At 41.4% G+C, this 16,609-nt stretch overlaps 1 protein-coding gene across 5 annotated transcripts in view; it reads left to right on the forward strand.

The window, feature by feature from the left end:
- LOC142016847 (uncharacterized) overlaps positions 1-16,609 on the forward strand; it is a 57,181-nt gene that overhangs the window by 35,295 nt on the left and 5,277 nt on the right. For 2 of the 5 annotated variants that reach the window (XM_075001222.1, XM_075001221.1), the window contains exons 2-7: positions 9,776-10,042; positions 10,853-10,932; positions 11,435-11,513; positions 12,983-13,029; positions 13,698-13,818; positions 15,711-15,897. In XM_075001222.1, the coding sequence (XP_074857323.1) occupies positions 9,880-10,042; positions 10,853-10,932; positions 11,435-11,513; positions 12,983-13,029; positions 13,698-13,818; positions 15,711-15,897 (677 nt within the window). In that variant the 5' untranslated portion in view covers positions 9,776-9,879. Of the gene's footprint in view, positions 1-1,185; positions 1,258-1,990; positions 2,052-9,775; positions 10,043-10,852; positions 10,933-11,434; positions 11,514-12,982; positions 13,030-13,697; positions 13,819-15,710; positions 15,898-16,609 lie in introns of those variants that run through there. The other 3 variants (XM_075001223.1, XM_075001224.1, XM_075001226.1) reach the window with 3 other exon arrangements.

Here is a 16,609-nt window from a genome sequence, read left to right on the forward strand (position 1 = left end):
CCTTTCTGACTGCGGTAGCGCTGGGCCTCTGTGGCCTTGTTTTGAACTTAACTGTTTTACTGCTCCTGCCGTATTACCCCTCCCCACTTTTCTCCCTTCATCCCTCTTTATAAACGTTTCCCTGTCCTGTATTCCGTGTACGAGTCAGGGGAGGGGCGCTCACTCTGGGGCAGGGCTGGTGTCCATGGGGTGGAATTGACCTGCAGTGTTCCTGCCTGCACCTTCACTTGGCCAGAACTGCCTGTGGGATGCAAAAAGTTACTCATGGGTAACTGGGTCTTTGACTTGGGAGTATGGAACTAGATCCCCTGCCTTCAGGATATGTTTTGGGGGAGAGCATGAGAGAGCCAGTTTGTAGGGGGGGGCACCAGAGCCCTTCCTTGTTGCACAGAGATCTGAACTGCTTGGTTAGTGTGGGGTTGGTGGGGCCCAGTTATTATGCTTGTGAAAATGTGATGTAATAAAGGGATGACTGATGCAGATTGCAATAACTTATTCCATGTATTAATGCTCTAAAAACATGAGTCCCCCATCTTTTCAATTTGCCAGACCACATGTGAACCAACTGACTGCCCTGTCGTGGTCTGAGATTGCTTAGCAGGCCCTATGACTCTGTTTCACTTGTCTTAACTCACAGCCCCTTAACTCAGATTATCACCACAAACTTATGTCTGATTCATCAGCACCCCATCCGAGATCTGGCTGTAATAAGATAAAATAGTTCTCAAAAGAAAGTTCCCAGAATCCCTCTCAAAACCACATGCATATGCAGTATTCCTGCAAGCTGTGTGCTTGGGGAGCCACCCAGGGGAGAGTCAAATACTGCCAGCAGATTAGCAGAGCACCCAAAACCAGCAGCATGTGTTTCTACTGGTGGTGCACATTTGCACATACCCCATTGGACATAACAAAATTCAGTCTGCACATGGATGGGAAAAAATAGAGGGAGCATTGCTCTTTTCGGCCTTACCTGGCTGAAAACATTTTCCTGAAGAGTCAGATTTTGCTATTGTGTTCTTGTTCATGCGTGGCAATTTTTACAGTATTTCACTCCCACTCCTTAGGGGTGGTTAGATGCCTTGAGTATTTCCCACTTTGTAGCTTTCTTTCTGTTGCTCTTCAGTGGGAAATAAGCTCCTAAGTACTCAGCTGGTTCTACCAATTAAACCCCTCCCTTCATCACAGGTGTGACAGGCAAGTGTAATTGGCAACAGCTGGCTGATTCTAGACCTGCAGTCTTTTAAAGGTAACAGAGAGGTAAGAGTCTTTAGTCTGTATGCCAACAAAACAAAACAGCAGACATGTACCACTTAAAGACTGACAAAATGTTTTGTTCCCTGATGAACTTTCATGGGACAGACCCACTTCCTCAGTCTTTTAAAGGGGCAAGCCACCCAGTCCTACACTGTGGAAAATCAGTGGTTACAGCATTTCCATTCGTAATGCAAGAAAAGTTTAGTATTTCCCTGCTAGAAAACAGTCAACATGAGCTTTCCAGATGTCAAGCTACCTAATCTGTGTAAACCAAAGTAGCTTCTTAAGGTTTTCTTACAGTAGAAAGTACGTTTGTCATCACAAGGGTCAAAACCAGCTGAGATTATCAGAATTGGCAGTAATGGCAAGAAGCTCCAACTGAGAAAGGGGCAGAGTGTATTAAGAACATAAGAATGGTCATACTGGGTCAGACCAAAGGTCCATCGAGCCCAGCATCCCATCTGCCGACGGTGGCCAATGCCAGGTGCCCCAGAGAAGGAGAACAGAAGACAATGATCAAGTGATTTATCTCCTGCCATCCATCTCCTGCCCTTGTTATGAAGGCTGGGGCACCATACTTTATCCCTGGCTAATAGCCATTTATGGACCTAACCTGCAAAAATTTATCAAGCTCTTTTTTAAACCCTAATAGAGTCCTGGCCTTCACAGCCTCCTCGGGCAAGGAGTTCCACAGGTTGACTGTGCGCTGTGTGAAGAAAAATTTCCTTTTATTAGTTTTGAACCTACTACCCATCAATTTCATTTGGTGTCCCCTAGTTCTTGTATTATGGGAAAAGGTAAATAATTTTTCTATATTCACTTTCTCCACACCATTCATGATTTTATATACCTCTATCATATCGCCCCTCAATCGCCTTTTTTCCAAACTGAAAAGTCCCAGTCTCTCTAGCCTCTCCCCATATGGGACCCTTTCCAAGCCCCTAATCATCTTAGTCGCCCTTTTCTGAACCTTTTCTAATGCCAATATATCTTTTTTGAGGTGAGGAGACCACATCTGCACGCAGTACTCGAGATGTGGGCGTACCATAGTTTTATATAGGGGAAGTATGATCTCTTTTGTCTTATTATCGATCCCTTTTTTAATAATTCCTAACATCCTATTTGCCTTACTAACTGCCGCTGCACACTGCATGGATGTCTTCAGAGAACTATCCACTATAACTCCAAGATCCCTTTCCTGATCTGTCGTAGCTAAATTTGACCCCATCATGTAGTACGTGTAATTTGGGTTATTTTTTCCAACATGCATTACCTTACACTTACCCACATTAAATTTCATTTGCCATTTTGCTGCCCAATCACTCAGTTTGCTGAGATCTTTTTGTAGTTCTTCACAATCCCTTTTGCTTTTGACTGTCCTGAACAACTTGGTGTCATCTGCAAACTTTGCCACCTCACTGCTTACACCATTTTCTAGATCATTGATGAACAAGTTGAACAGGATCGGTCCCAGGACTGACCCCTGGGGAACACCACTAGTTACCCTCCTCCATTGTGAAAATTTACCATTTATTCCCACCCTTTGTTTTCTGTCTTTTAACCAATTCCCGATCCATGAAAGGACCTTTCCTCCTATCCCATGACCACCTAATTTACATAAAAGCCTTTGGTGTGGGACCATGTCAAAGGCCTTCTGGAAATCTAGGTATATTATGTCCACTGGGTGCCCCTTGTCCGCATGTTTATTAACCCCTTCAAAGAATTCTAGTAGATTAGTTAGACACGACTTCCCTCTGCAGAAACCATGCTGACTTTTGCCCAACAATTTGTGCTCTTCTATGTGCCTTGCAATTTTACTCTTTACTAGTGTTTCTACTAATTTGCCTGGTACTGATGTTAAACTTATCGGTCTATAATTGCCAGGATCTCCTCTAGAGCCTTTTTTAAATATTGGTGTTATATTGGCCGTCTTCCAGTCATTTGGTACCAAAGTGGATTTAAAGGATAGGTTACAAGCCACTGTTAATAACTCCGCAATTTCACATTTGAGTTCTTTCAGAACCCTTGGGTGAATGCCGTCCGGTCCTGGAGACTTGTTACTATTTAGCTTATCAATTAATTCCAAAACCTCCTCTAATGTCACTTCAATCTGAGTGAGTTCCTCAGATTTGTCACCTAAAAGGGCTGGCTCAGATTTAGGAACCTCTGTAACATCCTCAGCCGTGAAGACTGAAGCAAAGAAATCATTTAATTGCTCCGCAATGGCACTGTCTTCCCTGATCGCTCCTTTTATATCTTTATCATCCAAGGGCCCCATATACATTAGCTAATAGTTTTTCCCCCTTTAAGCTTACAAAAGACAGAGGAGAGAAGGGAAATGTTATTGCCATTTTACAGGTGAGGAACTGAAGGAAATCAAGTGACATAACCCAAAATACACAGGACGACTGTGACAAAGCCTGCGATTGAACCCGTGTTCTGAGTCTGTTTAGTGTCTTCATTACAAGACTATCCTTTCTTTCACTTTGCTTACGTCTGGTAGTTTGTCAGATCCTATAAACACATGCACATCACCAACTTTATGCTGGTTGAACCTCTTTAGTGTGGAACCCTTGAGATCTCACCGGTGCCAAATGAGAACTTGTTGGACAATGGGAGGTCAGTATTGTCTAGCACATTACCAACATCTCCACCCCTTACTGGGCTCTTAGAAGACATTTGGGAGTAAATTACAGCTAAATAGCAGCACAGAGCACTGAGAGGCAGGGCTAGTAGCTGTAAACAAACTTTATGGGACTACAGAGAATTTGGCCACACCCATGATAAGCTGTCATCCAGGTAACTAAATTCATGCTGGATTGTGGGTGGTGCCAGCCAAGAAAGTTCCTGATTAGAGAGATTCAACTTGTAAGAGATGTCCACTGAAGTTGTTGGGATTATTTGTATGAGTAAATGTCATTCACATCCATACATAAGTGACTGCAGCTGTAGACACTATTGCAGGGATACACATAATGCAGCTTTAGGGTCAAAGGAAACAAGGACCACTTTTAAATACAGCCCTTGTCTGTCAGGGTAAGATTTTTTTTTTTAATTGCTGGTTTACTAAAATAATAGCCCTTGGCATTTTAAGGAATAAGTGCAAAAAACTTCAGCAGAAATTTTCTTGTGTCTGCCAATGAAGCATACATGTTGGGATGAGAAATTGATACCATTCTAAAGTTCTTGGTTCTCTTACAATTGAAACTTTTCTAAACAGCATATTCAAAGCAGAGGAAAATGAATCAAAAGACCAGTGCTGGGAAAACAGGTTGTACATTTCAATTAATACTTTATTACAGGAAATCTGAGCCTCTCATCTGCTTGAAAAGTCATCTTCTAGTAAATATACAAATAGCTATTTAATGATCATATAATATGTTTCCTGAAATTATTTTCCCCCTGTATTTCCTGAAATTGTTTCTTAATTTTTCTATTATGAAATACCGGTGGGGCACCATTATTTTGTGTGTGTATTTAGTTCTGTGGTGAACACTTTGTATTGTCTAGGTAAAAGTTCCTCATTGCACACATTCTCTGCTGTCTAACTTGCAGTTAGATCCAGGCTTGACAATAATTTCTGATGTGGGGGGCATTCCAAGAACTTGGAAAATAGTCAAGCTGCACTCTCCCAGGATATTAATGGAGGAAGTGTGGGGTCGGGGACGGACGTTGGGTGCGGATGGGAGCTTGGGATGAGATGAGTAAGATGATTCCAAGACAGTCAGAATTCCATAACAGTGTTAGCAAATCTCTAAACAAGTCTTCACCTGTAGTTTTCCCATTTAATGTTTAGCATAACGCAAAGCCCCTCAGTGATCTGAAATTCCTCATTTATTCCACAAATGAAAATTAGCAGTTAAGCATTGTCAGTAATGTCATTGCTTCCATCCAAAGTCACTGTTTTTTGGGGGGAAAAAATCAAAATCATAGTTCTTTGTCTGCCATGACATCTTCTGTTCGTTGAGTGTTAGTCTGGCGAGACAAGCTTACTGCTTCAGTAAGGTTTCTTTTGTCCAGTGAAGACAACAGGACTCAAGGCGAGAAGGATTTGATCCATAATTCACATAGGTCCAGGGACATTTTTCTTTCTGAATGTTTGCACTAATATGTGGAAGAAATACAGCTCTTTTATAAAGATTCCAGAAAAGTGGAAGAGGGCAAACATAGTGCCTGTCTATAAAAAGGGACAAAAGAACAATCCAAGAAACTACAGACCAGCTGGGAAAGATAATGGAGGATATAATTAAGGAATTCATCTGCAAACTTCTGGATGAAAATAAGGTGATAGGTAACAGCCAGCATGGATTTGAACGAACAAATCATGCGAGACCAATCTGTTTGTTTTTTTTTTTTTGGACAGGATAACAGGTCTTGTGGATAAGGGAGAGGCAGTGGATGTGGCATACCTAGACTTCAGTGAGGCATTTGGCATTACCTCGCATTATCTTCTTATCAATAAACTAAACAAATACAACTTAGATGGGGCCACTATAAGGTGGGTGCATAACTGGCTGGATAGCTGTTCTCAGAGAGTAGTTATTAATGATGCACAGTCATGCTGGAAGGGCATTAACAAGTGGGATTTTGCAGAAATCTGTTTTGATACTAGTTCTATTCAATATCTTCATCAACAATTCAGATATTGGAATAGAGAGTATGGTTATTAAGTTCGCAGATGATACCAAGCGGGGAGGGGTTGCAAGTGCTTTGAAGGATAGGCTCATAATTCAGAATGATCTGGACAAACTGGATACATGGTCTGAGGTAAACAGGATGCAGTTTAATAGGACAAATTCAAAGTACTCCACTTAGGAAGAAACTATCAGCTTCGTACATATAGAATGGAAAGTGACTGTCTAGGAAGGAGTACTGCGGAAAGGGACTTGGAGGTCATAGAGGACAACAAGCTAAATGTGAGTCAACAGTGTGATGCTGTTGTCCAAAAATTCAAACATGATTCTGGGATGTATTAACAGGAGTGTTGTGAGCAAGATGAGAGAAGTCATTATTCCACGCTGCTCAGCACTCATTAGGCCTTAATTGGAGTATTGGGGCCAGTTCTGGGCACTGCATTTCAAGAAGGATGTGGAGAAATTGGAAAAGGTCCAGAGAAAAGCAACAAGAATGATTAAAGGTCTAGAGAACATGAGTATGAGGGAGGACTGAAAGAACTGGGCTTGCTTAGTTTAGAAAAGAGAAGATTTAGAGGGGACATGATAGCACTTTTGAAGTACCTCAAAGTGGGTTACAAGGATGGGGGAGAAAACTTGTTCTCCTTGGCCTTTGAGGGTAGGACAAGGAGCAATGGGCTTAAACTGCAGCAAGGGAGGTTTAGATTAGACATGAAGAAAAACTTCCTAACTATCAGGGTGGTTAAACACTGGAATAAGTTACTGAAGGAGGTTGTAGAATCTCCATCAGTGGAGATATTTAAGTGCAGGTTACACAGACACCTATCGGGGATGATCTAGATGGTGTTTGGTCCTGCCAAGAGAATAGGGAACTGGACTCAATGACCTCTTGAGGTCCCTTCCAATTCTAGTGTTCTGTGATTCTTTGAAGGTCCGTAGATGTCAAAATTGCGAACCCCTGCAGTAAGCACACTAGTACCAGACTTCAGGCCATTAAACTACACTGCAGTTACTTTTGTTTCGGTTGCAAATAGAATATTTTTTAAAAAAAAAGCTGAAATTAATTTTTTATTCCAAACAGTGCCTATGTTATAACCTGATCATGACCCGTGGTAATCCACAGAACTAGATCACACTTCATGTGGTGCAATATAGCTTCATTTTATGCACCAGATTTCTTACATCCATAAAATAGTTCAGGATATAGTTTGTAACTGATGAAGCTATGAAGAGAGATCAGTCATAAGGTGGGGGAGAGAGGGAGCCTGAGTATGACTAAAGGAGGAAGGACTTTTTTTTTTTTTTTTTTTACTTGAAATGTACAGATGGACAGTGGATCTCAGCTGCAGACACACAGGAAGGTGATTACAGGTAACAGGAGCTTCAGGGAAGAAGGCTATTGTACCAACACCAGAGTGAGCATTTGAAGGGGGCAAAGAGAAAGATAGTGCTTAATAAATAGAGGGAAGGAGCAGAAAGTTGTAGACCACAAGTAAAGGCTATGAGGTTGCTTGGAATAAAGCCATGGAAGCTATTTTTAAAAGCAGGACAGTCATTTTTAATTGGGTTTGGCAGTGAACAGGGAACCTAATGCTTGAAAAAAATGATGAATTGCTATGTGTGTGAGACCCTCCGAACGAGGGATAGTGGCATAAAGAGGGTAGATTTATTATAGGAGGCTCTAAGAAAACACATGGGAGTATGAAACTACATCATTCTGGACCTCTATTATACAGTCAGCATGTTTATGAACATAGTAAATTTTACAGAATCCTTCTGTGATTAGGATTTTTCTGTGTGTTAAAGAACTTATTAAACACTGAATGTAGTGCAGCACTAGTTTTCTTCCCTAACAACATAAGAGCACAAATGGCAAGTTCATGGCTGTCCAAGTTACTTTGTAGTTTTTGGAATGGCAGCTCTCCAATCCTGTAATCTAAACTATGGGAACACACCTTTGTGCCTGTGCAGAACCTCATTGAGTTAAAATGGTTTTAGATCCTGAACTTCAGGCGAATGCATTTACACTGTGTAACTAAGCATGGTGGAAATACCAAAGCACAGGTCTGAAAAAATGGACCCTTTAGAATCTAAGACTAGCAGCAAGTATTGTGCTTGCCAAATGCCAGCTTGGCCCAGAGCAAACTCAGTTGGCTTTTCTTCAGGGATCAAATCCTTTTTCTGGAGTGGAGATTCTAATCAAAGAAAATTGTGTAGCAGTGTTTTGCTGTTTATATTGTGTCCTTGTGACCTGCTTGTTGCATGGATGAAATTCAATTCTGTGTATGATAATAGTGGGACATAAGGGCTGATATTAACAGAAGATGCCTTGGTGCGAAGATTTTTTTTTTTTTAAAGCAGATCCTCAAAAGCCTTATTCCAGTTAAAGAGATGACTCACCCTGATTTTAGAGAACAGTGAAATCTGAAGAAGAAATTCTTGCAATGTGAGGTCATTTAGATAAATATCTTGCCAGGTTGATCCCTACGCTGACTGAAAGGAGCATTTAACGTAGATTGCCTTTTGCCATTTTATAAATATTTCCGATTTTATGTTTTCACGTTGCTTGTTATGGAGATTTCTCTGCAGCTTCTAGCATGATTGTGGCTGATAACATGCCTACCTGTTTGGTTACACTGTCTGAGAAGCAAAACTGGTTGCCTCAGTTAGTTCTGCAGCCAGGAAGATACAAAGGATAAATCCTATTGCTAAAATGACCCTGAATGATACTACTACACCTGAATAGTTTGAGGCTATGGTGGGCGGGCTCAAAAAATTAACCATGCATTGATTCACTAAAGCAGCATTTGTCAAATGCAGACACCAGTGGATTTTCTTGTGGGCGCAGCCACCTGGGAAGTGATTTTGAGGGGGCAAATCAGCAGCTCTGTCCCCCTTTGGAGACAAATGCTGAAGGAAGAGGCAGCCAGTGAGTTCCCTACTTTCTAAGGGCACATGGGGTCAGGGTTCAGGTCGAGGGTGAGGAGTGACAGGCTGCTGGGCAGTGGATTCCAGCCATGGGACTTCAGGTTCTGTCCCCAATCTCACCACTCGTCCCCCTTGCCTTGGCTCCCACTACCTCCTCCAGCCTTGAGCTTCTGCCATGCTGGCTTCAGTCCTGGACTCACCATCTACCCCACTTCTCATTACCCCGCTGCCTTTTCTGCTGTGCAGTGCTGAACTGCATCCCCCAGGTGCAAGGTATTGGGCTCCAGGATCGAGCTTCAAAGCCTTTTGGCTTGAGATGCAAGACTTTGGCCCCCACCCTCAGCTATGTGGTGGTGGATGCCTCCTCTGACCTCTCCCCCAGCATGCCTGGAATGAAAAGTCCAAAAATTATCCACATAAGAGTTTTACCATGCCCCTACGTGCCTTCTCCCATGCATTCTACTGTCTTAATTCTCAACCAAGCAGATGTCTCCTTCCTACAACTACTTAACAAGGAGACAATTCTGTATTTAAAGGGGCCTTGACTACCCATTCTTAACATCCTTTGTCATCAGACCTTTTCTTCCTCCACTGATAACAATGGAAGTCTTGGAACATGTCTACCAAGAGGATAAAACTTTCCAAAAGCTGCTTTCTATTTCATTGAGTCATCCTTAACTTGAACCATTCTAGTCTTCAAGTCCTGAAGATGACAGGTAGCTCTGAGCACCTCTTCTCAAGTGTCCAAGTCAGTGTACAAATGTTTAACTGAAGTCCAAATCTGTTATAACCAATGTGTTGCACCAGTTCATCAAGTAAGCAGTGTTGCTGTGAAGTTCATTCATGTAATGTAAATGATAGGTGTGGTAGGACAGGAAGAAAAACAGGAATATTTTATATCATTGATCTTCATTAAAGTTCAGACGCTATTTTAAATTCTCCTTCACTCTCATTGACAGACTATCTAAGATGAAATTGAATCCCTGACGTTTTGGGGGAGATCGCCTTAGTACAGCAGCCCAGTCGAGAAGACCATGGATTTGGCAAGAACTCAGATGTAGGAATGAAACGGAGAACTGCAGCATGCCTGTGGAAGCCTGTACCACAGAGCAAGCCTGCTCCCTGCAATCGGTTCAAACATGCATGCAGCGTCTGTCGAGGGTTTGTGTACCTTTATGGGGGTCGGTGCAATAGCAGCCTACGTGACTTCTGGCGATACAGTATAGGTAAGCTTGTCCCTCCCCTGTGCAGCTGGGTACAGAATCACTGTGAAATTGGAACCTCTCCGTAGCATAAGTTGTCTGTACACCACTGGCTCCCAAACTTGAATGATTCACATGCCACCATCTTAAATACTGTGAAGTGAATTGATGGAATTTCAAGTTTACATACCACAGTTTGGGAATGGTAGAATTTGTCATATCGAGCCATTGAAGTTGGTATTCTGTCTCTCGCAAGTGCCAGCACTGAAGGGTTGTAACATAGGTGAAAGGCCCATAATACACCTAGCTAATTATGCAATGGTGTGCAAATGTCATTAACAGCAACCAAGGGTCCTGGGGCACCTTATAGACTAGCAGAAAAGTTTTGAGCATGAGCACAGACTCACTTCATCAGATGCTGGTCTTGGAAATCTTGGATTCGTTGCTGTCACAGATCCAGACTAACACGGCTACCCCTCTGATACTTGCTGTCATTAGACATTGAAGCATGGAATTTCTTTTCCCTTAGTTATTTTAACCCAAGAATAATTCTCTCCTTAAAATACTCTAATTCATGTTACATATTAAACATATGGATAATTACTGCAATGTTTCAGTACAGACACATACTGGATTTTTTCAAAGGGCTGATTCAAAGCTGCAATTTCCATTACTAAGAAACTCAATGAACTTCACAAAAAAGTTGCTTTTAACATCCCACAGTTTTGTGTCCCCATTCTGGCCCTGTAAGCATCAGTTAACTAGCATGAATCCCTACTCCTGATTTCTATGTGGTTTGTGTGTATCCATTTAAATTCTCCTTTTGTTTGCTAGCAAACAATGAATGGGAAAAACTGAATTGTTCAGAACATGGCCCAGAAGAACTTGAAGAACATTCAATGGTGGCTTATCAGGTAACTTTAAATTAGTCCTGCTCCAAATAGGTGTTTTTCTTTGGCACAAACTGTTGAGCATTGAGGAGTAATTGTGCTGTCCTGTGAAACAGTAACCAGATGACTATATGCATCTGACAAAGAGGGACTCTGCCCACTAAAGCTTATGCTCCAATATATCTGTTAGTCTATAAGGTGCCACAGGACTCCTCGTTGTTGTGAAACAGTAGTCACCTTCCCACACTAGACGAGGCTGCATTCCTGTGGTGATTTCTGTATGTGGTTTGTAAAGTATTTTGGAAAAGGTGCTAAATAATTAGTATAGTCTCACTGGATGACTTTTTGCTGTCCTTGTACAGCACTTAAATAACTTAGTGGCACTTCTGTTGACCAATTAAGATGGGCTGTGTATTTTGGGGTTTTTTTAAATTGGGGATAGAGGCTTTGTCCCTTTAAAATTATTTTTAGATTTTGGTACTACAGTTGGCTGCCTGTGGCTGATAAATGATCATTGTACTTGCAGGGCACCCTCTATATTTTTGGTGGGATGGTGGATTCTGCTTTTACACAGATGAAGATCCCACTCTGGATGTACGACATTGGTATGGAATAAGATAACCAGTTTCTTCCAAGCAGCAGCTAAATAGGCTCTTTCAAATACGCAGTAATTTCACAGATGATGATAAATAGTAGGGGCCCATTTGTATTCCCTGATGTATGTGTACATACACACCTTCACATTTCCACCATTTGTTTTCATTGTGGGTTTTACGTGCAAAACCACAGATAGAATTTTATCCTAAGAATAAAACTGTTAAACTTCGTCAATATTCCTTTCCCCTGGGGAACATTTTGTAGCAATATTTCTGTATTCAGAGTTTTCAGCATGTTCATTTGACTCCTAATTTTTAGAGCTTGGTACATTGTTGTTAAAATTCTTTAACAATGAAATAGCAGGGTTAGAGATGAAGGGATTTTTTTTTCCTAAACTATGTCCAATAGTAAAGAAAACTCACAAATGTTTGTCTATTATGGGAGCATGTAACATTTTGCCCTGAGAGCAATATATACAAAGACTGGCACTAACGAGGTCAAAGTAGGAAACTACTTGAGGTGAAGAAAAAGGAAAAATTAAAACAGCATTTCTTAAATTTTTCCTGTTACCTGTAATCACCTTTATGTATCAATGATTTAATTCTAGTAAAGCTAATGGCACATTAATATAGAACCGATAATATTTTATACATTTTTCATGGGGAAATTACAGTATTTTATTTAATAGAATATACAGTTATTTACTCTTAGTAGTTCTATGCAACATTACGTAAGTATGTAATATATTTTTCCCACAAGAGGTAGCGTGGCTAGTGGCTACTGCAGAAAACTGGCAGTAAAGCCTCTTTACTACATTTCTCCCCTTATTTAACTGTGGGATCTTAGGCAAGTTCTTGCCTCTCCCTGCCTCGGTTTCCCATCACATAAACGTGGAAATATTCACTCACCTGCCTGAATTAATGAATGTTGAGATCGCTAGAAGAAAATACCTATAGAAGTGTAAAGCATCATATGAGATAAGCTTCTCTAAGTCATAGCGCTAAATTGCCCGTTAGCAAAAATAGGAATCTGGAGAGTACCAGTTTAAGATTGACTTTTCTTTGCAAACAAACACACACACACCCGCCTTATTAAAATATTCACCACCAAATCTCAAGGTAAACGGAACTTTTGCACATTTAGTCTACATTCTAATGTCAAGAAGCTCATTCCTTAGCATAAAAAACAAGATTTGCATATAATACACGGTAGCCCATGGTGACACAGACATACACACAAACCTTGGTGTAGGAAGTTTATAATACAATACAGTATTTTCTTGGAATCTGAAAAGACAAATTAAATGTAGGCCATTAAAATATACCTTTTGGTAGATCATTATCCTGCCATGTTAGCGTTATGATTTATCCTTGCAATATGGCAAACACACCAGTATGACAAAAATATCAATTTTAAAAGGAACAGTGCCCTCTTGTGGTCAAATATAAACTACACTTTGTTAAAACAATCCCTTTAGATTCAGCAAGATGGACTGAGTGGCAGCACACAGCAGTGGAGATTAAGGTAAGGAAACAGGAAATGTGTTAACCACATGCATCTTGATTAAAACAGATTGCTTTAAAATGTGTTCCCAAAACTGTTCCAGTCTAGACCCCTCAGGGACATGTTGTTATAAAGTACAATGCTGTATTTCCCTGAAATGTCAATAAGTGGGGTTATCCATGTGTGAAAAATGGGGACACTACCTATCTTTTTGCAAAACAAAAATGTAATGTTATTACCTCTACTGTTCTTTAAAACACTTCAACCCTAGGTTCCCACTCTATGAGAGGCTTATGCTCTTAAAACAGATTATTTAGAAATATTGCCAGTCATAAACAAAGCTTGTGCTTTGTTTCCACAAAAAATGACAAGTTTTTAATTTCTTCACTCTAAATCAGAGATTCATTTGAATGAAAGTGAATAAGTGCGCAAACAAAACCCACTTCTGTGTTTGAATGAAAACCTCAAAATGTAAACATTGACTTTCTGTTTGGATTTGGGAAGAGTTTTCACATCTGAAGCTTTGAATTTCCATGTTTCAGTATAAAAATTGCTATGATTTTTCCGCAGATATCACTGTTTTCTTGAGTGAGGTTAAAAAGTGGTGCTGAGATAAACCTACATAAAAATTCAGGATCTCTGCATTAACATTTAAGTGATTTTTCTTTTCATTACTAAAATGTTTTCAGAGCATTGCTCCAGTTAACAGAAAGGGTCACAGCGCAGTAGTGTACCGTTCCAGCATGTACATCTATGGTGGTTATTTCGACATCAGAGGGATTACACAAGAGTTTTGGGCTTTACGTTTTGGTAAGTTAAAGCTTCTCTGAGGGTCTGATCTAGGGACGTAAAATCCTGTATAACTCGTTAACTGGCTAAACATTACGTTTAAGCGGTTAACAGATGCATAGGGGGCTGGGGCTGCTGTGAAAGAGAATTGCCGTGGCCGGGCTGGAGTGCGGCCCCCCCCCCCCCCCCGTGGCAGACATTATCAGCCCCCTGCTACAATGAGTAAGGGCTGCAATAGGCCCCCACCAGTTAATTGTAACTGGTAAACCTCATCCATTTAGGCTGAGACTTACCAGTTAACAGTCCTAGTCTGATCCAATGCCTAGTAAACTTCATAGACAGCCTCCATCCAAACTACAGTGGGATGCGGATAGTCCTCTTAAACTACTGTTCATTGGGGGTGGTGCAGAATCCTGTTTGAATCCTCAGATTTTGCCACAGGGGGCAGAATTTCATCTTACCTTTAAAAGAAATCTCCCTCCCTTACATTGTAGAGAGAACCTGTTTTAGGCTGGAATTAATCCTAGTAGGGCAACAGAGTTCTGGAGAGGCCTGCCTGTTCTGCAATAATCCTTTGGGCTGAGGACTAACACAATTTCAGACTTTGCTGTACAGAAATCAGCTGCCTTTTTCTCTGTCATGTTTTTCAGGTATTCAAACAGAATTCCTGAAAACCTTAAACCTCAGCTGCACTGGAGGTCTTCCCTGGTGTCACCTATCAGTGTTAGCTACCACTGTAACTGCACTCATTCAGACCTGTCATGTAGACTGGGTAAATTGCTATAAATGGCGATTCGCTTTGGTGCATATTAGCCCGCTTTTCAGTGGTTTTGCAGGTATACATTAGGAGGTTGTAGAAGTGCAGCTGTACCAATGGTTTATCACCACTGTTCCTTGTAGTTGGGTTCATGAGAGCTACTCAGGAGAGATTCATATGCTGCCCAGATGGTTAGCAGAGCACCCACAACTAGCTTTGTTGTTTGTGATGGTGATACACATTCACTAATGCCTGCATGCACATAAAAGTTTATTCCACACATGGAGGGAGAAGATCAGAGGTGTTAATATTCAGGACAAGGCTTCAGTGCTTGCTAGAAGTGAGTCCACATTTTGGGGGCCTTATCCAAATCCCCATAAACATCCACTTTATAAAGAGAGTTCAGTTGCTGATCGAGGAGCTTACTTTTATCACATCTGCTCCCATTCACTGTAAATTTGTGCTTTTGCAGCTGCAAAAGGCAGGCAATTGTTCTCAGTCATGGTGTATCAAAGATCTTCAACAGATAGGGTCTCCTCTGGCAAAGTAGTATACTGCAGAATTGTAAGCATCTCTAATTTCCGAGACTTAATGTAAAATACTAGAGACACCAAAATCTTTCAGTGGCAGAGGATGCTTTCCTCTCCAAAGTCCATCACCGGCTTCTGTGATCCTGGTATGCAACCAGAAAATCCCAGGTTTGAAGTGACAGAAAGTGTTTGTCATCTAATGGCTGTGGCCTGTTTCGAATGAACTGATGTATCTGTCATCCTTGGTTCCTCCTGACCAGTGCCAGCAGAGGTACTGATGAGCAAGAGTGCATGGCGATTGATGGATCTTCCCATCCCTAGGGCACAGCAGGGCAATGTTAGGGAGGCTGCAGTACCTGCTCTGTAAACAAATGGCTCCAGCCTCCGGGGAGGCACCCTATGGGACTGTCATTTACACATACACTTTGAAATAGGTTTGGGGTTTGCTTTTTACCATCATACTTTAGCTTTCGTGTCTTGCCATGGCATTTCATGCTCGATTAACTTTAGGAAATGAAGAAGAAATAAAACTATCCTCATAGCTACATGTTACTTTGTTCTTTAAATCTGGTTGGTTTTGGTATCACATGGTGGTATATCTCTGTAATGTTATCTTTTGCTCTCAGATACCCGGGAGTGGTCACAGGTATCTCCACTGTCTTGTGACCCTGGCCCAGGACCTCGACATGGTCACTCAGCTGTGGTTTATGGCACGGGCATGTACCTGTTCGGAGGACTGATGGGGCTGAGTGAACAAAGGGACTTATGGAAGTGGGACTTTACAAGCTGCAACTGGTCCACTATCAAAACAAGGTAAACCTCATTCATTGCCATACTAAATAAGTTAGTAAGAGAACTGAGAGTCCCAGCCTATGGCACTGTATTCAGACAAATAGTACTGGAAATATCTGAAAATTAGACAGAGGACTAAGGAATAGAACACCTGGAACAATTTTTCACTCAGGTACAGCCCAGGAGTAGCTTTGCAATTGCAATGATTTCTTAGGCATTTAAGCTTACCGAATTGGATCAGGTTTCACGGTACCTTGAGTTTGAGACAGAGGGAAATAGAGCAAGGACGTAAAATACGTGGTTTCTGGCTGCCCTTATCTTTAATAGGAGACAGGCTGCAGCATCCAGGGTCAGAGGATCCCATTTTAATCCATGTAAAACCTGTCCAAATTTGAGAGGGAGCCTCGTATCCTGGCTTTGTGGGTCACTCCTCCATACTGGAGATGATGGTGGCTGAAGTCTGATACAGTTTACGTCTGGAAAGTATCCTTGAGCTACGTCTGCACTTAAGGGAAGATAAACCTGTTGGCATTCAATCTTCCGGGGTTTGGACTGAGCGCACCTAAAGGGAACATGCTAAATTGAACGGTCATGGTACTGCTGTCAGCCCCAGTACCACCTCTGGCAGTCGTGAGGAGTAAAGGAAGTTGATACGAAAGTTTCTCCTGTTACCCTCCTGCTGGTTGGACAGAAGCAAAAATTAATTTTTAGATATGTCAACTCCAGCTTTGCC

The sequence above is a fragment of the Carettochelys insculpta genome, chromosome 8 (assembly GCF_033958435.1).
Source record: "Carettochelys insculpta isolate YL-2023 chromosome 8, ASM3395843v1, whole genome shotgun sequence".
NCBI classification, from domain to species: domain Eukaryota; kingdom Metazoa; phylum Chordata; order Testudines; family Carettochelyidae; genus Carettochelys; species Carettochelys insculpta.